Source organism: Eumetopias jubatus, unplaced genomic scaffold (assembly GCF_037043125.1).
Source record: "Eumetopias jubatus isolate StellerSeaLion01/CBP00866 unplaced genomic scaffold, mEumJub1_p1.0 scaffold_14, whole genome shotgun sequence".
NCBI lineage: Eukaryota > Metazoa > Chordata > Mammalia > Carnivora > Otariidae > Eumetopias > Eumetopias jubatus.
Genome location: NW_028274820.1, coordinates 106,329,618 through 106,346,304, shown reverse-complemented (window position 1 = coordinate 106,346,304; position 16,687 = coordinate 106,329,618). Strand labels below are relative to the sequence as shown.

The 16,687-nt window shown below is 54.2% G+C and overlaps 1 protein-coding gene across 10 annotated transcripts in view; it reads right to left on the bottom strand.

Moving 5' to 3' along the window:
• Positions 1-12,770: 12,770 nt before the first annotated feature.
• RBM33 (RNA binding motif protein 33) overlaps positions 12,771-16,687 on the bottom strand; it is a 124,861-nt gene continuing 120,944 nt past the window's right edge. For all 10 annotated transcript variants that reach the window (XM_028094666.2, XM_028094667.2, XM_088018591.1 and 7 more), the window contains one exon: positions 12,771-16,608. In XM_028094666.2, the coding sequence (XP_027950467.1) occupies positions 16,560-16,608 (49 nt within the window). In that variant the 3' untranslated portion in view covers positions 12,771-16,559. The remainder of the gene's footprint in view (positions 16,609-16,687) is intronic.

The following is a 16,687-nucleotide window of genomic DNA, read 5'->3' as shown; positions in this document are numbered from 1 at the left end:
TAAAAATACTTTTGTCTGCCTGCGAGTATACCCGGCAGAGGGACACAGCTCTGCCCTCTCGAGCAACCAAGGGCTGGTTCTTCCAGGTGGGCGCGCTCCGGCAGCCCCCCGCAGCACGCCCAGCTGCGCCGCTCCCCCCCCACCCCGCCCCGAGCCCTGGCTCCTAGAGGCTGGGGCCTCCCCACCTGGCCGCACCTGCCCTCCAGGCCCCCATGACCTCTGCTCTCCTCGGGGGGCAGGAGGGGCCCGGGCAGGGTCCGGAGATGCGGGGCTCCCGCTGCTTCCTTCCCACACCACGGGCCGGGCGTCGGCGCGTGCACACCTGGAGACTGTCTTCCAGTGTGGCTGTGTGCACCTGTGCGTGTGTAGGTGTTCTGTGGGTGTGAGCGAGCGTGTGAGGTGTGTGTGTCTGTTTGTGGACGAACTGTGAGTGTGAGTGTGCACATGTGTGTGCTGCGTGGGGTGGGTGCGTGCCTGTGTGGGTGAGCTGTGTGAGTGTGAACCGGTGTGTACGAGGTGTGGTGGGTGTGCAAGCATGTGTGGGTGAACTGTGGGTGTGCGTCAGGTGTGTGTGTGTGAGTGTGGAAGAGGCAGGCAGTGGGCAATGGGAGAGTCTGGGACGGGGTCTCTCTTTCCCGCCGCGCAGTGAGGAGCGGCCTTCCTCCGAGTTAGGCATCCCGCGCGCCAGATGTCAAGGGCACCGAAAGTCAGCAAGCAGGGGTGAGCTGCCTTCTTCCGCGAGGAGAGCTAGCTCAGACTATCAATGCTAAAGCCTTGGGGAATCAGACATTGAAGTCACTTCTTAAATATCAAATCCTTCTCCGAGAACAGGTTTTGAGAGGAATGGAACGGGGAGGGTGACCGCCCCAGGACAGGCATCGCGGGGCCGAGGGAACAGTGGAGAGGCGGGGGCAGGCGGGGGGTGCGGGCAGCCCGGGCCGCGGGCGAATGCTTTCCCTTCCTGCCCTCGTGTGAGAGGTGGAGAAAATGGGGCACAGAGGGAGACAAAGGGGATTCTGGGTTTTTTTGTTTTGGTCAGTAAGTTGGTCAATAGGTATCTTAGGAATTTTAAGGCTGTTGTAGGGGCTAAGGAAGATCCTAAAGAATTCATGCACTCAGGGGCGCCTGGGGCGCTCAGTCGGTTAAGCATCTGCTGTTGGCTCAGGTCATGATCCCAAGGTCCCGGGATCGAATCCCGCGTCGGGCTCCCTGCTCCGCGGGGAGTCTGCTTCTCCCTCTGCCACTCACCCTGCTTGTGCGTTCTCTAACAAATACATAAATAAAATCTTTAAAAAAAAAAATTCACGTACTCTTCAAGTTTCCTAGCAGGAATGGAAAAAGCCCACATTATTACCCGTGAAACACCCAGAGAGTGGTTTTCCTGCCCATCTTTATCACCAATAAGGGATAGCAACTCTGCACGAGGCTTTCATCCGTCTACGGCTCGGACACTGCTATCTTCACTTCACAGATGAGAAGAGTAACGTGTAGCAAAGCAAGTGGTTTTTCCCAGATTGCCCAGCTAAGGGAAGGGGCTGGGATTCGAACATTCAGCTTTGGAGCTTCATCAGTCCACCCACCGCAGCGGCGGAAGGAGGAGACCCGCGCTGTCACCCTCCCCGGACCCCTCCTCCCGGCTCCTCTGGGCCTGGCCTGTCTGCTCCTCCCCACCTCTTTAAGCTCTGCCTGATGCTCAGCCCCCGGTTCCACAGAGTAAATGGTGGAAGAAGTGCGAAGAGGAAGAGATTTTAAAACACGGTATATGCAGGGTTGGCCCGGGGTTGGGGGTAGGATGGCTGTGCGGATTAATGTCACTGCGGCACCGCTTGGCAGCAAGTCACCGAAGGCTGGGGATTCTGTGTCCGTTGGCTCAGCATTTCTACTGTTGGAACTGACACCAAGGAAACAACCAGATCTGCGTATGCTTGGGGTCCCGTCATGCTTCCGCCGTGGTGTCCACAGCCTGCAAATCTGGGCAGCAGCTTCCGTGTCCAACACTATGGAATTAGTTTGGTAAATTCGGGAGTGTCATACAACTAAATGGATTTCCAGTACCGTTAGGCAAGATGACGCTAAAACATACCCAACTTCATGAGGAAATATTTACAACACATCATACGGTGAAAAACAGCCGGTTCCAAAACATTATGCACACTTTGATCCCCCCTCCGTGTGTGTGTGTGTGTGTGTGTGTGTGTGTGCGTGCACGCGCGTGCGCACATGTGTGTTTTCTTGGAAAAACGTTTGGATACACACTGAAATCTCACCAATGACCGTCTCTGGAATGTCAAGTGACCTAATTTCTCCCTTTTGCTTATCTGTATTTTACACATTTGTCTCAATGACAATTTAGTACTATGTAAGCAAAAACAAAATATTTTAGTTTGAAAACATTGAAGAAATTCTTTGTTCCGTTTCCCCTCTAAATCCTAGTGACCCTGGGGTCACCGGGAAATCCCGGAACAGCCGCCAAGATGCCACCCGAGGGGAAATCCTAAAGATCTAGGCGCCTGTGCATTTGCTATTGCTTCTAGAATGTTCTGAATGGTCAGGAGTCATTCGGAGAAGCGGCTTGTTGAGTTTGGGATGGAAATAAGGTCACGTGGGTCCATGAAGTGTGAGGCTCCTTTTACCAGGCTCAAAGCCAGCGCCCAAACGGCATTGCCCAAATGTTCTCATTGGTGGAAAAAGCTCTCTCCCCCCAGGAATGGGGCCTCCCCGACGGAGGAGCACAGCGGACGGGGGAGCCGGGCTCTGCTGTCAGCCCCGCACGGCCCAGCGCGGTGCCCCACAAGCCACGGCCGCTCCCACGTGGTCTCCGACCCGCGGCCTCAGGGCCCGGGCAGCTCCGAGCCTGCGGCTCACGCTCACGGGGGCAGCGCGGCGTCGCTCTGGCTCGAGGCTCTGACCTCGGTGCCCCTCACCGTCGGGAGGCCACGCGGCAGGCGCTGCGTAAATACTGAGTGAGCGAGCGAGCCCACAGACGAAGGCAGGAGCCGCATCTCCGCCGCCCGCCCCGGGCGGAGAGCGCCATCTGCTGGGCAGAGCCGGGAAAGGCGGCCCTTTGTGGGCAAGCGGAGCGGGCAGTGTTCTGGAGGAGCCTGCACCCCGCACCCCTGCAGCACCCGGCGCCCCCATGACTGCCCGGGGCTCATCATCTGTGGGGAGAGACTATTGCAAGGACTCCCTGGCCCAGATAAGCCCGGCAGAGGAGGCTCGCCCCCGAGGTGGGAAGACCCCCCCCGAAACAGCCCCCGCAGATGCCAGGTGTGGAGCAGACGTGCACACGCGAGAGCATCCCCTGTTAATATAATGTCACATTTTCAAAAGTGAAGGGGGGTCCAGAACATGGAATTCACTAGGCATTGCCTTCATATCTGCCTAAGGCTCCACAAATCCACAGCCCCACGGTGTGTGGCACGAGCGGCTGCCGGGGCGGGCCCAGTGCATGAGCCGCCCCAGGAGCTTAGGAACACGGAGCACCTCGGTGCCCACGCCTCCACAGTACACTCGCGGCGTTCACCGTCGGCTTGGTGTCACCCTGCTGCAAAAACCAGCCCAGTGTGGCCTTGCCCACGACAGGCTGAGGAGCTGCAACGGAGCCGTGTGGACCAGGGGCAACGCCGGGAGAACCTTCCGGACACCAAAGGGCAGGTAGAGGAAGGACAGGTGCGGTTCCGGCCACAGCGGTCGGATGGGGAGAAGTGGGGTTGACGCTGAGCAGAGTCCCTGGCCCACCCCCCTCTTGGGTCGGGTGGGGAAGTGACGGAGGAGGAGACTTGACTTTCTCTCTGCTTCCAAGCTTTGCTTTTCTATCTGCAGAGGGAGAGGGTTGTTCTCAAGATTCCAGGTTTCCAAGGGCTGGTCCTGGGCCCCAGTGCTGGGCGTCTCTCCGTGATTAGGAAAGGCTCTCTCGCCCCTGTGCGCCCCCGGCCCCGACACCGGGAGCGTCACAGGCATGCTGGGGGCACAGACCTCGGCCAACACGCTTCGACCCCGTCGGCCCTGCAGCCTGTGCCCTCCCTGTCTGCTGGGGCACCGGGGAGCCGTAGTCTGGTACCCACACTGCTTCTAGAGCCATCATCATTCGAGAGGGCTCCAGCCACCACAGTCTGCAACGGGGTCCCCGATAAAACTGCCTCTAACTAACAGGGGTGGCGAGCAGGAAATGCACTCCCATCATGGTGTGAGTGTGGTTTGGAACCACCCCGTAACCATTTTGGAGAATGGCAGACAAAATGTGTCAAAACAGAGAATGTGCAAGCCCCTGACTCAGCGATCCTATACCACCAGGAGGCCCCTTGAGGCAAGAGTGTTTATAGCAACAGAACTTATATCTAGTGGGACATAATCTAAATGGCCCCCGATGCGGATTTGGTTAATTATCGCTTAGTTAAGTCCAATGGAGTACTTGTCAGCAAGGAACCACAAGAGTCTTGACCCGTGCTTCCTCGTGTGGCACGCGGATGTCCGGCCGCATGAAAGCAGCAGGATGCAACACAGCCTAACTGGTACTTCAGGGTTCTCCACTGTCTTTGTGCCGCAGAAAAGGCACAGCCCTTGGAATCATGCAGACTTGGGGATCCACTTCGGGGGCCAGGCACCTCTGAGCACGTGACCCTGGGAACGGCCTGACGCAGGACAGGCACGGTAACAGCTCACGATGCACGGGATCGCTCTAGGCCGCACTCGTGTTTGAGGAACGTAACACACATCACCCAGCCCAGCACCAAGAGTGCCCAGTAAGGGGGAGCGCTTGCATCTTTTACCCAAAGACGCCTGACTTAACCAGTGGGCGCTGCCAGTGGACGCTTTCACAGCACGGTCCTTCCTCAAACGGTCCTCAGGCGGCTGCTCACTGATAGGTCAAGGCACTAGTCACCGGCACCGTTGCCGAGAATAACAACAACATGCGCGCAAGTGTGTCCTGAGTGCTTGCTGGCTGATGGTGATTGCCGGACGCACCCTCTCTTGGAGATGTCAAAGCTGGAAAAAACGGAGTATCTTAGAATCAGTGTAATATAATACATTGTAGACATCTTTTCTAGGGAATTTTAAGTTTGTTTTTATAAAGAACAAGCATCATATGGGCACCTGGGTGGCTCAGTCGGTTAAGCGTCTGCCTTCAGCTCAGGTCATGATCCCAGGGTCCTGGGATCGAGTCCTGCATCAGGCTCCCTGCTCAGTGGGGAGTCCGCTTCTCCCTCTGCCCCTCCCCCTCCGCTCTTGTACTCTGTCTCTCACTCTCTCTTCTCAAACAAATAAAAACCTAAAAAAAAAAAAAAAACAAGCACCATGCTGCCATATTTTATAAAACCAATGTGGACACTTATTTATATACATATATTAAAAATATGTATGTATGTGTTTACTGGAAGCCTGGGGCTTGCAGGACAATGCAGCAGGCCGAGCCCACATGAAATCCAGAAGAGCAGTGCAGAGGATGGGGGGCCAGAAGCCGCTGACTTCCAGCGAGGGCTGAAGGCTCCCCCACGCCCCGCTCCCCCACCGGGATTACCAGAAACAGCTGCTTTCCACAGAAGGAGCCACAGCTCTGGCTCGGCGATCTGCCTTGTGCCACGGCGGCTCCTGGACCCCTCCACCCACCAGTCTTCCTGGGGCCGACTCGGTCATCTGTGGCGGGCACGCAGCTCAGGCGCTGCCTTCTGCGCCACATCCCAGGGGGCCACGGTGTGCGGTCCACGCCTGTGGGGGTCTGCGACACCGGAACTCCCAGAAGCCCCCGCAGCTTGTCTCCTCGCCCGACACCAGCCCCAGCGGCAAACTGAACGGAAGCGCCTCCCTGCTCAGCGGCTGGTGCGGCCGGCAGGGAGTCTGTGGTCCTCGCGCCCCCCCGCCCCCGCAACCGGCCTGGGCGTGAGCGGCAGGTGCGGCAGGAGCCCTTCTGCTCCGGGAGAAGCTCATGGTGGGAGCAGGTGGACTGGGGAGTTCGTGACTCACTTAGTGATGAATTCAGCGCCCCTGAGCGGCAAGCATGGGCCCGGGCCCGTGGCTACAGCAGGAAAACCCACAGGAACACCTCCCTTCCCCCCTCGAGTTTACTTACTGAGAGAGTGGAGGGAGGCACGCGAGCCACAAACTAAATACACCCAAATATGCCAGGTGGCAGCAAGTTCTATGGAGGTGACAAGAGAATGGGACCTTCTTCCCAACACGACACTGTGACTACAACCCAGGGGCTCTCCTCCTGTAACAGGCACACACCGTTAGCTCCAGGGTCACCTGGGCCTGGGCGTGGACGAACTTTCCCACCTTAGTGTGCGTGCGGGGCTGGAGCCTGCATGGAGGGCCGCGGGGGCTGCCGAGGCAGCTGGAACCTCTGGTGCAGGGCCTTGGAGCAAATGCAGCTATATGAGGGGACTCCAGAAACCCACAGAGGGTCCCTGTACATCTGGCATGTGTCCGGGGCTCGGCGCCATGGGGCCGGGCAGGGGCAGCTGGCGGAGCTGAAGCAGGCTTACAGGCTGGGGCATCAGGAGGCCCCGCAGCCGCGGCGGCGACCTCGCTCGACACATCCCAGGCCGTCAGGGCACCGGAGCAAGGCCTTCCCTGCATCTGGCCAAACCAGGCTGAAAATCAAGACTCAGAAGGGCCAAGCGAACCATTTGATCAGCTGCCTTCCAGAACAAAAATGGACACTCTCTAAAACAGACTCCCAAAATGATGTGTCCAAAAGTACTGGACATCCTAAAAAGCAAGCAACAGGACGAGAGCCGCCAGGGGAACAGTCCAGTACAGGGAGCCATGCAGGCAGCACGGGACTGAGGGTCGCTCTGACGGGGGCGGGGGGGGGGGCGGGGGCAGGCTGTGATCCTGCCCGGGGAGGAGCATTCTGGGACACAGAGGAGGGAGGGCTCAGAGGCCTTCTCCCTGAGAGCTGCCGGGCAGGGGAGCGTAAGGAGGGTGGCAGGGCAGGAGTGAGGGTGGTGGGCGCCGAGGCCGTGGCGGCCGGTGGGACGGGTATTCATCCGCAACTGGAGCAGGGCTGACACAATATGCGCGCCGTCCGGGCAGGATTTCTGTTCTCCTCTGCGTAAGAGGAGAGGCCCCGGGAGCGTCCCCAGCAGTTACGTGACTCCGTTTTACAGCATCCTCCACGCTGACATTGGTAACGGACAGCAGCAGGTAGGGTGGACGCGGGGTCCGAGGGCGGACCTTGGAGACCAGTCTAACCCATGGGACAGAGCTGGGTGGCTTCCACTGGGGCGCTAGCTGTGGGGCCAAGGGAAGGGCTGAGATCTCAGACACTCTTGGAGGCAGAGCTGGCCCAGTAACGGGCTGTGTGTTAGAGAAGGAGAGAGGGCACCGACCCCAAAGCTTGGGGCCTGGGTGTCCTTAAGAAAGGAGCTGCCACCTACTGTGATGGGGGGAACCGGGGGAAAGATCAAAACTCCACGTATTGAGTTTGAAACCCCTGCTGAACATCTAAGCAGAAAGGGAGATCTGATTGCCTGGGGTCACGGAGAAGGGGGGAGGTCCAGGGGTTCCCCCCTTTGGTGGACAGGAAGAGCGCCAGGAGGACCCAACCAGACCAGGAAGCAGATCCTGGCGAGGCAGGACGGAAGAGGTGTTGGTTCTGGAGGCCACGGGAGGAACGCGGCCGCTTTTCCTAAGCTGAAGGGTCGACATGCGGCCTGAGGCACCTCTGCCCCTGGCAATAGAGGGCCCCTTAGAATTCTCGGCAAAGAAGATTTGGGGAAGTGTTGGGTTGACAAGCCAGGTCAGTGTGGATTCAAGAGGGAATTTTAGGGAGAAAATGCAGACAGCAAGAAAAGAAAGCCAACCTTGTCGGGGAGTTTGCCAGCAGGGGGAGGAACTACGCTCGAGGCGGGAAGCGAAGCGAAGGGGGGTCTGTTTGCTAGTGGGAGACAACGAGCTGCGGGCCCAGGGGAGACTCGGCAGGTGCGAGGTCTTCGACAGGGGGGCGGGAGGGGCTGCAGCACAGGTGGGGGGCTGGCCCGCACAGGAGCAGGGACAGTGGGCACGGGGGGCCCTGAGGGCAGGCCGGGGGGGCTGCGGGCCGGCACGGCGGACGAGCTCCTGGTGAGGCCATCTGAGAAAGAGCAGGGACCAGGGTGTGCGCTGTGCGGGGTGGGAGCGGAGAGGAAAGACGCCCCCTCGGCTGTGACGGGAACTGAGGAGGATTTCCCCGGAGCCCCCGGGGCCCCAGCTGGGACGCAAGGCTGGACTCACGGAATCCGAGGCCTCCAGATGAGCACCACGAGCCCCCGTTCTGGGAGAAAAGACAGCGCAAAGCAGTCAAGGGGGCTCGGGGAGGCGGTGATGGAGGACAGCCCGCAAACCGATGTGGGGTGAGAGGGAGACCTGGCGTTTCGCCCCTCTCAGGACAGCACCCGGGAGCCGCCTCCAGCCCAGACCCGGTGCCGTCCCTTCTCGGAGCCACACTCCCCACGCACTGCACTTCTCGAGAACTCTCTCTCCACTTTCTCCCTTCAGGCTCACCTGTGAATCATCTCCGAAATACGGAAATGTGCGGTCTGGTAAGAGCGCCCGTCAGGGGCGGCGGACAGAACCCGCCAGGGGTGCGGAGCCCTGCTGCCTTTCCTGGGCAGCGATCCGGGCACAGGGCACCCCCCAGCCCTCCCAAGTGCCTGCCCGCACGCAGACCCCTCCCCAACCGCCGGGGTGCAGCCCCGTGCAGGGGCCAGGCGTGGACAGAGAAACCCCTGAAGGAGCCCCCTTCCACCCAGTATCTCCCACTCGCTACCTGACACCTAGAGGCATTTTCAGCCCCATCTTCCGCAGAGATCTCATCACTCAAAGCCAAGGCCAGGTTTTAGACAAAGAACAATTTGTCCATGGATTATGGATTAAAACGGAAGAAACGTGGTTTTGGCTTTCTTTAGTCACTAGCCATCTTCAGATTCTGATTTAGGGTTAAAAATTCCATTAAGTCGGATCTGAGAAATTAATCCAACTGTGCAGACCTCTGAGAGGCATCACTTCGTGCTGTTAGCCTCTTAGCTTGGCTTCTCTCCTCCCCACTCACCTCACGCCAGCAGAAGAGTGGTGAAGTGTACAGTGGGAGGTCTTCAGCAGGAACATTTTTGTCAGTGAGGTCCCGTTGGGTGCTTGGAGGGGAGCCAAGGCCCTCCCACTGCCCGGCCTCCTGCTCGTGGGGGCACCGTGGTCATCCCCTCCGTGCTGGCCTTTGTCACTAGAATTCAAGTAGCCCATGCAGAGGTCAAATGAGAGAAAGGACCTTGGCCGTGAGTCCCGCCACAAGGGCCAGGGTGGAGAGTGAGGGTCACTCCTAAGCTGGAACACAAGTGGTTTTCTTTCCTCCCACGAAGGGCATGGAAACCTCAGTCAAGTGAGCCTGTATCACCCACACAACTCAAGAGACTTACGGGGCTGGCACGGGGTCACAAATTACCAAGACCGTTTCGCTTGATCCTCACAAGATACACCCCCTTCCCACAGGTAAGAAAGGTGGGTTTCGGGAGGTGAGGAGAGGTGCAGCCACCGAGCGCCTCCTGCCTGAATCCCGTCCCAGCACAGGGTGTGTGCATGCCGACACCTGGGTCTCTTCTCAAAGATTTCCTCCAACGGCTGGGGTGGGGTGGCGGGTTATTTCCAAAAAACTTTGTTTTCAGAAGAGACCAGAAATTAGGAGCGATCTGTAGCAACATGGAAAGCACGGATGACGCATGAAATGGAATACGGACATCCAGCAGTGCGCACCATGCGACTTCCCAAACAGAAGCCAGGCGTCGCACGCAGCGGCGGCACACGTGTGTGACATTATGGATGACCGTTCTCCGGCTTCAGTGTACAAATGTCCTTTGAAGAGTTTTAACAATTATTTGTAATGCCTTAAAAAATATAAAAAGAAAATATAACTCGCCCACTGCCAACAAAAGAAACATACTGTCAGCTGAGACCTTTGCAGACCATGGAACGTGGGTGAAGACGAGCGGTCGCTCTGACCTTCCTGCGGGTCCACTAATTAGAGACCATGCCCAGGCCGATGGCTACAGCAGAGGGGGCACATCTGCGGGCCTGGGGACAACCCCCCACTCCTCGGGGGAAACACCACCCGGTCCTTCTGCGGGGTGGTCGCAGTGCTGTCTGTCCACGTGGCTATAAGACGAGGGACTGACCACATCCGAGTGGCGAGATCAAAGAAAAGCTACAGAACAAAAGCAGGAACTGCGAAATATTTTATTAACACATCTTCCAAATTACAGTACAGTTCGAGACACGTCTTGGTATGGAATCACACAAACGATACACACACAATACATTTTTTCCAACCATGTCACTACTGTTCTTCACATATATTCCTGATAAAGTGGTCACAGTCATTAGCGCACAGTGAAAACTGGGGTAAAGCAAGGCAACGTCATCTCCCACAACGGTAAGTGTAGTGTTTGGCAGAAAACATGAAGGAGACCAACCCAGAGGAAAGCAATTCAGTCATCTGGTGGTTTCTGAACTCTTACTGCACTCCCAATAAACACAGCGTCAGACTCCACCTCGGAGCCGGCACAGACCAGCTCGGCAGCGCGTGCGCACTACGGTTAGGAAGGATCAGAGCGAGAGCAGTAACAAAGGGTCAAACAGGCCGCCACTTCAGCGGAAAACTAGGCGCGCCTCAACTAACACTGAACTCATGCACAAGAGGTCCTGCAAAAGTAGAGGGTGAAAACAAGGGGGTGATTAATCACACGCTACCCAAAGCGGCACGACGCTGGCGGCCGGGGGCGCCACACACTCCTACAAGTCAAACTGCAAAATAACAGAATTCAGACGTTATTCTCTCCAACGGAGACCTGGGGGAACAAAGCGTGAGTAAAAAACCTGTCAAAGCAAAGGATAAGATGCAATCGATTTTAAACACAGTGCAAAAATATTCACAACATTCTCGTACCCACCCCGCCAAGAGGAATTCTAAATGTTAAGACTGGACAGAGGAGCAAGAGAGAATGTAGCACCGTCAGCAAATGGAGAAGTCCGTCACCAAAAGCAGGTGGGGAGGAGGAGGAGAAGGGCATCCAGAGACGAGGGAGTCAAAGAAAGTGATTTTCCAGAAAGGGAAAGGAGCCCTCAGTGGTGGCTGGTAGACGGGTTTAGGGAAGGAAAGTGCAAGAGAACAGGAAGGAGGGGGCACGCGGGCCCCCAGAGGATGGAGGCGCCCAACATGGAGAAGCAGCTGGGAATGGAAAGATTTCAGGCTTCGCTGTTGTTGAACCTGGAAACTAAAGTGTGGAATTAAAGACGAAGACGGAGACTGAAAATCCTCACAGAGGAAAAGCGATTCTGGATCCCATGCCTGTGAAAAGCAAAGATGGATTATCAACATAAAGTCTCACTTGCCCTTCAGTTCAGAGTATAAATGTGTTGTGTGTTGCTGATTCAAACACCTACGTTAGACAGTCTAAGGTAACACTGCAGCGCATAAAACTGAAACAGTCCTTCAAAAGTCAGCTTCCACTACGTGTGCCCTTACGAAGAAAACTAATTTTAAAGGAAAATCATGCTAAAAGAATGTCAGGGTCTACTTTCTAGAGTATATTACTAAATACAGAATATATTAAAATAGTACATCTGTCCACTCTGTGCAATGTATTAAAAATTTAAAACTACAGTTTCTTTTTAAAGGGCCTGTATTTTTCTACATGTTTTAAAATTAGCAAAATAAAACAGAGCAAAACACCAACATGATCTTTTTACATTTTAGTTGGTTAGAAATAAAAGGGAAAAGCAACTTCTCACTAAAGAAAGATACCTGCTCTACCTGCCCATCTTAATGAAAAGATTTCCTACCACACCACGGCACAGAAAAGAGAGAGTTAAGAGTTTTAAAAACATCCTCTAGAAAAGGCAGGTTACAACGTGTAAAACCAATGATCCTTCCCAACCATACGCTACCAGAAGAAGGTATACCTGGGATCCAATATGAATCAGTGAGTTTTGCTTTGGTTCTAGGACACAAAACCATGGGCGCTTTAAATGATGACAATTAAATAGGTTGCAAAAAAACCTTACACAAAATCCTTAGGATTTACTAGTGATTCAAGGCCAAATGCCTTTGGAGAGTTCATATTTACGAATGTCCAAAATAACACTTCATTCACAAGTTTTAAAAATAGTTGAAAAGGTTAATCGAAATGCTCACGAAACACAGTAAAATATCTAAACTTTCCCCTACATGATCTAAGCTCCTGTGGCTTCCTTCACGGGGCGGGGGGGGGGGGGGAACAAGTGGCTCCTGGCCCCGTCTCTATCACCCGCCCCCCCTCCTGCCGTTCAGGAAATTCCCTTTCAGAATAATGTCACTCAAAAACTTGTAAAGAACCAAGGGCTACCTCTCAGAAGCTCCAAATAAAATAAATAAATAAATAAGGCGGGTGGGGGGAGTGGGACTCTATCTGACTAAAGGAAGTAAAATTAGGTCTACCAGTGAATATGTGAGAACAGTCCTCCAAGCAGGAAGGGAGGAAAACTTCAAAATGACCCCGAGAAGGGCAGTGTGCCAGTCAGGGAGCCCAAAGCCGTCTGCTGAGGGCAGCACAGGCGGACGGGGGATGCACGTCCTGTGGGCGGGCCGCGGGGGCTCTCTGGGGAACCGCGAGGGACAAGGGGGGCTCGAGGGCGCACTAGACGCTGGGCACGCAGGCCTCTACCAAAACCCAACTGTCCGCAACAGGGTCCCTGTCAGTCCAGTGGTCTACCAGCATGGTGAGCTTACCTTCAATTAAATAACAAAAAAATTAATTAAAAAAAAAAACAACAACAACAAAATAAACAGAACAAAACAGAAAACCACAAGCCAAAAAAAAAAAAAGAAAAGAAAAGAAAAAGAAAAAGAACGGAAATGATAGGTTCTCAAAACCAACCCTCTGAGCAAGGCCCTGCCTCCGTGCGTCTCTACTTGATGGGAGCCAGTCCAGCCTCCTCCTGAGGAAGAAGAGCTCAAGGCCCAGGCAGGGAAGGGTGGCTCTCCCTGACGGGGGGACACCCTCCCGTCCCCCGGCGACAGCCGTCTGCGAGCCCACTCTCCCCTGTCTCCCAACATGACTGGCTGACTCTTCTTAAAAGAGTCTGTGTGTCCCAAGTTCATTATCATACTTATTACAACTCCTCATTCTGCCAAGGTCCCCTCCCCACCCTTTCCATGGCGCCTCACTCCGTCCACCCTAGACAGCTCTCCCAATCTCCTTCCACGGGCAACAGAGTCTTCTGTTTGCAAACTGAGGAAAATGCTCTTTGAAAAAAGACCCCCGGGTGCAGGATCTAAGCTGTCACAATTTAGAAATGCTACAGAACCAAGCGCCAACAATTGTTTATCCAGGACCATTACAAATCAAAAGAACGACCCAATGAAAAGTAGTTCTTATGAAGCCCCCCCAACCCCTCCAGGCCCCCTGGGGTGAGGGTACAGGCACCTACTTATGATGCTGCCTGCCCAGAAACGGGGGGGGGGGAACCCCTCAACATTTCTTTTGGGAAAAAAACAGGATTTCTCCTTTAGAAAAGTATCAGTAGAAGGACTTAACAAAGTGGCCGGACCAATGGTAATGCAAGGTTATGCTCAGATAAGCAGCTACGTGATCTTATATTACAGCACAAAATCAAAACAAGACAATGCAAAAAGAAAAAGTAACTTGGCTCCACATAATCACCTATTATGTTTACCTTATGCGATATATTGGTATTTACTGACTTTAAGCTTCTTGAATTTGGGAACAAATAATACACAGGTCGGATAAATGTATTGACTTACTACCATCTTTATAAAAATCGAATATACACACAAACACATCAACAGTTATGGAACTGTATCCATGTAACTCTGATAAGACAACACAAAAGAACTAACAAAGAGCTAAGATTGTTGCTGAATTGAAAGCATTTCCAATAACATTTTAATTTTAAAAGGTCCATATTTACATAGTATGTTAAATGCTTCTGCATCTCATTTTAAATGCATGATAAATAAAGAACAAAGATAATGGTTGCAACAGATCTTCCAAGAGGGTTCAACTGATGGTGGTCTGATTTCCCTGCGGAAAGCGCACCGACCATGGCAATAACGTTCCTTTCTAATTCTGCTTCTTTCCTTTTCCACAGTCCCCTTCAAGGAAACTAAGCCTTTGCTCCCCGGCCGGGGCAGGGGCACCGCCGGGGGCCATGCCCGATGGCTGGGCGCGCGGAGGCGGCGGCGCTGAGCCTTCTAACCCCCTGGCCCAAGGCTTTCAAGAACATAACAAGAGAAAGCTTCCGTGTGCGCAGACAGTTACGGACACACACGTCCTGGACACCCGTGTCCTACTAGACAATGCCAGAAGCAGACCTGAAAGTAGCCACAGGTCTGTCTTCAACAGCGGTGCCCACGTAGGACTGATTAGTTTATCGGCACTAACTAGAAAAGTGTGTGTTTCTGTGCCTACCTTCCAGACACAACGTGCAGCTTTTTGGTGTCAAGGCCACAGCACACTCAGACTATCCCATTTTAGGCATCAGTTGGTCCTCGGTGATAAAGGAAGTCCATCAACTGAAAGCCTGCCCACTGCCCCGCATGGGGAAGTGGTCTGAGCTCTCACAAGGAGAGCTTCCAGGCTGCCAAGCTCTTCACTTCAATGCAGCTCTTGGCAGACTGAACCAGATAAACTACGCTTTTAAATCCATGAGCACATCCGTATCTACTTGTGACAAGAGCGGGCAGGACAGCCCGTGTCAGCTGGCTGCGGGCAGGCACGCGGCCCTGACTGTGGACCCTCCACTGGAGCGGCAAGGTGGGCCTGGCGCGTGACACCACCTTTCGCAGCTTCGTCGGGGCCTTCGGGAACCAGCGAGGCTGGGCACCTCGGCTGGAGGCTGTTCTAGTGCATCCTAGGAGTGCCTACTTGTTCCTGGCACCAAAATCTTCTGAAAAGCAGCCATCAACAACCACCTTCATCCTCCGGGTTCTTACCACAGGATCAACGCTGCAGCAAGCCTCACGGGGTCTGAACACTCCCCTCCCGTTCAGGTAACTTCAATTGAAAAAACACTAGAAAATGTCACCTTTGGGAACAAGACGACACAGGTTCCCGGGGCCTGTGTCCCAGCCCCGCAGAAGGCTGAGAGGCGGGGGACGCCTGGCCGTGGGGGCTTTGGGGTCTACAGTGGGTCTGCAGTGGGCTAACTGGAGGCATTAGGTGGCAGCGGGCTACTATTTCCTCTAATTCTACTAATAAACCTGACAGGAAATCTTACGTATAAAATACAGCTAAAAAGTCAGAGTATGCCCTAGTATCTAGTACTTGCTCAAATAACTTCAGGTCCACATTAGAATAAATCCACAACAGTGAAATCTCCTTCATGAGCAGAAATACTTAATAAGGCACTTTTTTAAACATTTGCCCAGAATAAATTTTACTAAAGGTTGCTTTATGGGGAACAAGTGTCTCACCTAAAGAAACCTACCCAGAACTCCTCAACCGGGTTCACTGGTGCTACGAACACATGTCAATTCCATGTGGGGCTTGGCGGTCCCTCATGCCACACTCCACAAGGGGGACCTGCTCCTAGTCTGCGGAAGGACGGTGCAGCCCTGCTCAAAAAGCCTTCCAAAACAAGGAGTTAATCAAAGCAATGATAACCAGGTTCCAAAAGAATGGCACATGTCGCCGAGCCAGGGACACAAATAAGCCCCTTTGGGCTGCATTTAAAAAGAGGGGGAAAAAACCCCACACAGGGTCTGTTCAAGCTCCGGGCCATCCCTCCACCTCGCATGGTAGATATGTGGTGTCGCCCGCCTGGCAGGGGACTCCAGAAGGGCTGCGAGATGGCAGCACTACGGGCACCTTCTTTAGGCCCAGGGAGGCAGGGCGGGCCTGCCAGGACTGTTGCCTGATTTGGGAAGGGTGTAAAGGGGTGGGGAGTCCCGTCTGGAGCTGGGAACACACAGTCGGTGCTTTTGGAGTATTCACAAGAAGCAGAATCTGCCACACAATTGGCACCGCTCCCAACCACCCTCATGCCCTGCTTTCCAGGGTATGCAACTGTCAATCATAATCACCCACATTTTCATCTACGTTTTTCCAAGAGCCTTTTGAGGGCTTCCTGAGAAGACAGCGCAAGTTACGCTTGGCTGGGAAAACACTTGTCTAGCCTGCACTGAAGATAAGTGCAACCATTATCAAGTATTCTTTGCTGTGAAAAACTACTTAGAATTTGTGACGTTAATGTTCCTTCCTGAATCTAAGTCACTGTGATCGATCACACAGTACGATCACAAAGAACGATGTCTACATGCATTGTGAGCACTTTGAAAACAAAAGCAAACGAAAAATGTAGTTCTCTGTGGTGACAACAGAACGTGAAGCAGTCTAACAGCAAACCCCAGTCTGCCGTGTCCCCAAGTCCAGCTCTGCTGGAATCAACACTGAGCCGTGTGGCGCTCCAGACAACAGTTACGCAAGACTGCGGACGGAGAGGCCTACGCTTGCGGGGATTCTGTGCTGCAGCTCTCCCTCGAAGAAATCCCACAGCGCGTGCAGTGCCAGGTCAGCGTCTCCTGCCAGAAATCACTCAACAATCAGGGCCACATTTATGTGGGACAAATCTATCATGTGCCTGTGGAAATGCAAACAAACAGTCAACATCAACTGAGCTCCACACATCAGCAGTCAACTTAGCAAGGTACAAGGAAACT